This window comes from Pinus tabuliformis, chromosome 1_1, assembly GCF_031772625.1.
Source record: "Pinus tabuliformis cultivar Carrire ecotype Pingquan chromosome 1_1, CPIR1, whole genome shotgun sequence".
Taxonomy (NCBI): Eukaryota; Viridiplantae; Streptophyta; class Pinopsida; order Pinales; family Pinaceae; genus Pinus; species Pinus tabuliformis.
In genome coordinates this window covers 485,423,561-485,431,116 of record NC_142297.1, presented here as the reverse complement: position 1 = coordinate 485,431,116, position 7,556 = coordinate 485,423,561, and the positions used below count along the sequence as shown (strand labels likewise).

At 37.9% G+C, this 7,556-nt stretch overlaps 1 protein-coding gene across 1 annotated transcript in view; it reads left to right on the top strand.

Annotated features, from left to right (window-relative positions):
• The first annotated feature begins 655 nt into the window (after positions 1–655).
• LOC149213886 (alpha/beta-Hydrolases superfamily protein) overlaps positions 656–7,556 on the top strand; it is a 183,372-nt gene continuing 176,471 nt past the window's right edge. Inside the window, exon 1 of the mRNA XM_089392124.1 lies at positions 656–1,113. Within this exon, the coding sequence (XP_089248250.1) occupies positions 819–1,113 (295 nt within the window). The 5' untranslated portion in view covers positions 656–818. The remainder of the gene's footprint in view (positions 1,114–7,556) is intronic.

The window sequence follows — 7,556 nt, the reverse complement described above, 5'->3', positions numbered from 1 at the left end:
AAAATTTGTAAAAAAAATATATTAGTTTAAATTTAGGTTGGTTTAGTTTCTTTTTTTAAATATGTTATATTTCGCATAAATATTATGGATTATATCATAAAATTATTTTTATTTTAATGTTATTTTTTATGATTTTTATTTTATTTTGGTAAAAAATATTTTTAAGTAGAATTATTTTTATTCTATTTTATTTTTACCTAATTAAAATGTTTACATTACTTTACCTATCTTTATTTTGTTTTAGTTAATTTTATTTTTAAACAAAAGAGTTATTGTAAGATTAAATTATGTTATGTAATGTGATAATCTGTTTGAAAAAAAAAATGATATTATGTAAACATTTTGATTTAATCAAATTACAAAACAATAAAAAAATTATAAAAATAAAATTAATAAATATAATGATTAATTAAAATATTTTAATATTTTTTTTTAAATAAATCAAAAATTGAAATAAATCTAACTAAGTATAAATTATTTTTAATTTAATTTTAAGAAATCAAAAAATTTACAAAACATAACTCACTAAATTATTTTTAATGTAATTTAACGAAATCAAAAAATTTACACAACTTCCAACATCTCCGCCCTAAAATAATTTTAAATTTAATTCAAAACGAGAAAGAAATGCAAATTTAATTCAAAACGAGAAAGAAATGAAAGTAGACTATCAAGGAATTTTCATCCAAACAATAGCGAAATGCAAAGTGTAGTTAAACTAGCTGCTTCAATTTTATTGGTTAGATTGCTTGATCTATATGGTAAACGGGTATAGATTCTAAATTCAAATCTCTGAAGCATCAAGGAGAACGAGGAACATGTATTCCAGAATTGCCTGTCGTCTCAGAGGCAATGAGACCCGGGTTCGAACCACGTTGCCATCTATTTGGCCTTTCTCCACATGCTTTCAAAGCGAAAGAAAAATGGCGACTCTCGCATACGAGGATATCGTTGTGAAGCCCTCTGAGGAAGAAGAAGCAGCGACGTCAAATGTCAGCCGCAGTTTCAGAGCAATTATATTGCACGGTCTCATGGGGTCTGGCAGGAACTGGAGGAGTTTCTCCCATCAGCTTGGATCTGCAACACTCCAACGGAATTCTCGGGGTTCTGCAGGTTAGATTTCAGTTCAAGAACGAATCCTGGGAATATTTGTTATTCATCCTCAAGGAAATTAAATATGGTTAGGGTTTATTTCTTTTCTTATTCTCACTGGCTGTAGTCTGCCTTATCTGGATGATAATATGAAGGCCGGGTGCAAACCACGGTTGACTTTGGGTAATTGATATTCCTCAGACACGGATCTGTCATCGAAGTTGTAGGAAGTCACTTTTTACTGTGCAGTTCTGGAGGCTAAATTACCTGATTCATGTCTGTGTTTGGATTCGTAAAAGATATCAACAGTGGAAAAGAATAAATATACTAACATTTCGAATTAAATTTTAAAAAGAGAGTAAATTTTTTTTGTTATACTTTGATTTGCTTTATTTTTTAAATTTACAAGGAAAAAAAGTCCTCTAACTTTAGTTATGGATACAAAATTATATTGTCAGATGCAGTAGAACATTCCGGTTTACTTCAGGTCCGCAGCACATAGTACCTGTAACTGTTCCTTTATATATGAACAACTAAAAACTTTAGAGTCTAGACATGATGACATTACACTATTCTTTCCCTCCAAAAATATTTTCCTCCCATTTTTTCAGAGATTACATCCCTTTTGTTAAATTCATCAAAAAAATATCAGACACCATTCCATAATTGTCTCATTCACCACCCATGAGATATATTCAAAAAGTGATCCACAGAACTGGGTTGGATGAGTAAAAATTATATCCAAGGATCATGCAAATATTTTGAATTTAGCCCTCAGTGATTCTTGAAGACTTTCTAGACTTCTCTGTCCAGCTCTAATCTTGCTTTGATAAACCGTTTGCTGTTTTATTTCAATCTTGGAGACACGTTCAAAGGAAATATGAGTGAAGGCTGACTGTAAAAATATAACATCAAGAAAAAATGTTACAGCCTGAAATTTTTCAAGATCGACTCTTGTTTCATCCACTGAATTACAAGCAGTGAATCCCCAAATATCTGAATATGTGTTACTCCATGTTCTTGAGTCAGCATCAAAACCAATTTGGATGCCATTAATTCACAGAAGTTATTTGATGCTTGGCAAACTCCAGCTTTGAAAGATATGCTATGTAACATAGAAATATGAAGGATTTCCCCTTTGAAGCTTTCATTTCCACTTGATTCCTTTAATGATATTCTGAGACCTTCTGCAACTAGGAAGGAAAATGAGGGGGAATAATTGGCATCCTTGTCCAAGCTCTCTTTCTAGCTTGAAGAAGGGAGATGCTGCACCATTTATAAGGATAGCAAAAGGGGCAAAGTTGATACAATTCTTTATTCAAACAACAAGAAGAGGACAAAAATCTAGATGGCTAACGATTAGACTTACATATTGGCAACATAACTTGTCATATGCTTTGGATAAATCCACAGTTATTTCCATAGATTTTAAGGTTCTTACCTTTTAATAGAATGTAATCATTCTTGCACAACCCCTGCTGTCTCATGAATTTGTCTCCGCCAAAAAATGTACTGTTTAACGGAGATTTGCTAAGACAGGACCCTTTCAACCTTCTAGCAATAATATTTGATAATAAATTTTAGATTCAATGACATATTGATATAGGTTGGAAATTTTCAAAGCTTGTCAGATTATTAGTCTTGGGAATCAAGGCTGTGAATGTTGTGTTGAATGCTGCCAGAGTTTTTCTAGTGGTTCTTGATGATTCAACTACCCTCCTTTAATACCCTTCAATAAAATCATAGCACCCTAGGAAGAATTCCACTAGAGTCCATATGGACTTGTACCTTTATCCTTTTCAAAGCTTTGAAGTATCATATGTAAATCCTTACCTACTTCTTTCATTAGTGCCTGATTGTCTTCTAGATTAGCGAAGATTGCGAAGGAATTGGACAATCTAATTACCTCGGGTATTGTAGCTTCATTCTCAACCTTAAATAAATATTTGAAGTAGTTAACTCCTGTTGATTTGGGGTAGCATCAAATGTGCTCTAGCCATGAAAATTGGTGGAGAGGCTAAAGCACATGAGATCTCCAAGACCCATAAATGGTTTGGGCAGATTCTAACCGGTTTGAGAGATATTAAAATAATTAATATTTTTAATGGAGTTGCTAAGTCTAAATTTAGGAAAAAAATAAAATATTAATGGGTATTAATATAAAACTGGGTTAGAAGGTTCCAAAAGTCATGGATCAAATCAAATCTAATCTTAGCCGTTGATTAGAGATTTAATTTTGGCCGTTGAAGGACCAACGAGAAAAGTATAAGAAGAGGCTTGGGGGTTAGTTGGAAGACACACTAGAGTGATCAGTCATTCGATTTGTTAGAGTGGGGTTGTTAAACAAAGTCGAGTTAGTGATCAGCGGCGAGGGGTAGTGTGTACTAGACAAAGAGGCAGAGATAGTGCCGAGAGACTAGCGGAGACACAGAGAGCGAGAAGCAACAACCAGAGCAGGCCACGCAAAGCCCAGCGGAGACAGTGCAGAGCCCAGAGGGACTACGTCATCCACGTAGAGGGCAGAGGGAGTGACGTAGAGGGTCCCAGAGGCTGCGCAGTGCCTCAGAGGGTTGACACAGAGAGGTTTGAGGCTGACGTAGAGGCCAGAAGGGCCAACGCAGAGCTTCAGATTCGCTGGAGAGGGTTTCGTGGGATAGGTTTTTTGAATACCTGTTTCTGAATAGAGAGGTATTGTTGCCATGTATTTTTTTCTCTGTCAGGTAAGCCGGTTAAGCACCCAGTTGTACTCATGGAAATACTGTATAATAATAAACCCTCAGAATAGCTGCACCGGTTTTCCCGCATTGGATTTTTCCGGGGACATTTGTCCAAAAATAACAGTGTCACTTGTGTGTTTGTTTTCTTTTAGCTGATGATCTGTAGATGTTGAGACTGTGTTGTTTCTTCCGTTATTTATATGTTTTAAATAACTTGTTTAGAATTTACAAGTAGAAGAAATAAACCAGCAGAATTGATCCGAATTGGATCCATGAAAATTATTAGAGTTCTATGACTGTATCAAATCAGGACAGACTTCAAAAACTTGTGAACAAAGAGCTATCAGGAAGACCTCTGGACAGTGGCAGTTTGTAGCTAGCAAGGAACGACGAGGACCTCGGTCAAAGTGTGCTGACCAAGGCCCATGGAGACCGCGCAGGACGCAAACTAGCAGTTAGGAAGTCTGGATCAGAAAATGGAGGCCGTTTCTGATGCGCGATTAGCGCATCGCTGGGCAAAACCCCTTGAAATGGAAAGGCCCCGAGCGCTCGGTCACAAGGAAAAGCCGAAAACTGTGGGAAAAGCGCTAAAGCAAAAGGCGGGCCATGTGCTCCAAAACTGGCAGAATATCGGAGGCATGTTGGGCGGTAAGCAGATTTGGCAGGAGAACGAGCGATTCCATACATTGCACGACGCGTGTCTAGCGAATGAGAGAGAAAACCGCCTCTCATCGCGGGCTAATGGTTGAGCAAGTCAACCACGCGATAAGAGCGAACACCATAGGATCTCGGGTTCCAGATCTGACGGCGGAGATTGCGCCTGATGAATGACCGAATCTGGAGGGAGAATTAAGTTGTGGCGTATAAAAGTCTGAAGTCCGATTTGACTACTGAGTTGGCGGATGAATCATTACATAGCGTAACCGAAATACCGAACTGTTTGAGGAAGAGCTGGTGCAGTTCGTGAGAGGACAAGTGGCCACTTCCCTGCAAGACGTTACACAGTGGCGATGACGCAGAGGCAGGGAACTCCAAGCAAACAGCAGTAGGCGATTCGAAGGGGCGGAAGAGGAAGTGAACAGTCATGAGACAAATTGGCTTTAAGCCATGAATAGACAGAGACAGAGATAAGGAGAGTGCGAAGCGAGCACTGTAAGAAAGAAGGAGACAGTGAGACAGAGAGACAGAACAGAGAATAAGCAAGAAGTAGAAAACAAAGAGCTGAGCTAACCTGCAGAGCAAGGTAGCATCAAGAAGACAAAAGGCTTGAGAGGTTCGAGCAATCCTTGAGAGGATATCTGTCGGGAACTGGGTACCAAATTGGACTCATCCCATTCAAGACCAGTTGAGGTCGAGACTTAGTAAGGAAGAGTCTGTGCACTCTAGTGGCTTGGGGAATCCAAGAACCACCCTGCTAAGCATCATCTGTTTCAGGAGACTCAAATTGAGCTCCTCATTGTAAAAACTCTGCTTTAAAGACACAATAAAAAAAGGCCACCATTGAAAGCTGGACCAGAGACATAGCCTTGGAGGATTGGGTGAACTCCTTGTTAATTTGTTGTGTTCTTGTATTTGCTTACTGTGTTTCTCTTACTGTTTTCCATTTTCTAGTGTTTGTGTATTTTGCAATCTGATCGATCCGTTGCCTAAGATAACATAGACACACACCAGCACATGAGTTTGTAATACCTTCATTCATTAATTAATTAACTGAGATCACTCACGAGTGATTTTCAGATCAAGTGGTATCAGAGCTCAAGGCTGTTAAGGTTAGACAAGCTTGTGTTGGGTTTAGCTGTTGAATGCTAACTAGATCAAAGCTCAAATTAGGAGAAGGAGAGTTGGTCGAAACTAATCTTGAAATTGGGAGAGTCTATCCTCAGAAGACAATGTCAGAGGAAGGTTCTATGGGGCTAGACCCTCAATTCATAGATAGTTTCCTAGCCATAAAGTCCATGGTAGAGGAAATGTATAGGGATTTTAGAAAACACAAAGATGAAGATTCATCAGGCTCCAAACAAGATAAAGGAGAAGACGAGTTTCACTTCCATGACCACTCAATAGGTAAGGGGAAAGAAGAAAGCTTTCTCACACTTCCTAATAGCCCTGAACATAAAAAGAAGGCATCTTTGATTAAACTGGATGTTAAATTTGATTTACCTATATATGATGGAGAGTTGAATGTAGAAAAGCTGGACAATTGGATTAGACAAATTGATGTTTATTGCAGAGTGCAAAATATCGATTCAGACAAGAGCAAGATTCAGCTGGCAAGCCTACGCCTTGGAGGCACTGCTTTAGTTTGGTGGGAAGGCAGGACCCAAGCTGACATGAAGAGACATAGTAAGACTATCTCTGTCTGGAGTGAATTTGTTTCTGCAATCAAAAAGCAATTCTATCCATTGGCCTACATGCAACAAGCCATGATGAGCTGACAAACTCTTCGACAGTTGAAAGGGCAAAGTGTACAGGGATACACTCAAGAATTTAGAAAGAGAGCATTGATTATAGGAATCTCATTACTCACCTGAGACTCTGTTGATGTACATTGGTGGTTTACACAACTACATGAGGCACACCATCCTCATGTTTAATCCCACTAGTATAGATGAGGTATCTGTTCAAGCTACTCATCTAGAAGCTAGAGGAAAGAATGGAAGTCCAGAAGTTGGGGGATCATCCCAACCCACTACAAGCAAGAATAAGGAGAAAAGAAAGCAGAAATGGAAAGCAAGGAAGGCTAACATTGCATAGAAAAGCAAAACTTCATGCACTCACTGTAAAAAGGATGGGTATGATGATGAGCATTGCTGGATTCTGCATCCGGAGCTGAGACTTAAGAAGTTCGAGGGCAAGAAGAAGAAGACTGCTGCAGCTATTCAGAAAGATTTGGGGTCAGACTCAGGAGATGAAACAACTATTGCAGCCACAGGTATAAGAGGTAAGAATTCTGAAGCATCTACTAGTAATTCTGCACAATCTACTATTGATGAAGAAAATGAGAGAAAAAGACATGAGCTTTTCCATATTCGAGTTATTTCCAAACATCAAAAGATTGATACTTTGTTTGATAGTGGCTCACAAGTAAATTTAATTTTTGAGGCAATTGTAAAGAAGTTGGGATTAGTGACTACACCTCACAAGAAATCATACCCATTAGGATGGTTAAATGATAAAGCACAACTACAAGTGACTAGACAATGCAAACTCAAGTTTTCTTTTGGGTCAGCATTTGTAGATGAGGTTGAGTTAGACATAATTATTTTGGATATATGTGGAATTGTTTTAGGAAGTCCTTACTTGTATGACAGAAAATCTATTTTCTATAGAGCTGAGAACAAGTATCTACTTGTTAAAGATGGAATCGAATACTTTGTAAGAGCTCATAAGCTCAAGAACAATTATACTCTCATAAACTCAGGGCAGATGAAACGAATGATAAATTCATGCAAACAATTCTTATTGATGGTTGTAAAGGAAAGGAAACCTGATAAGACCAATGTATTTGAGGGCTGTAATGCTAAACAACAAGCTGATTTAGAAAAGGTTGTTTCAGAGTATGATATCTTGTTTCAAGAACCTAAAGGTTTGCCACCCAAAAAGGAAATAGTGCATGATATTATTTTGCAGCAAGATGCTCCATTGCCTAACATTGGAATGTACAGGTTGTCTGCTTTAGAGAACGCATAAATCAAGAAGCAGGTGTAGGAGTTGCTCGAGAAGGGGTTCATCAGACCTAGCACATCA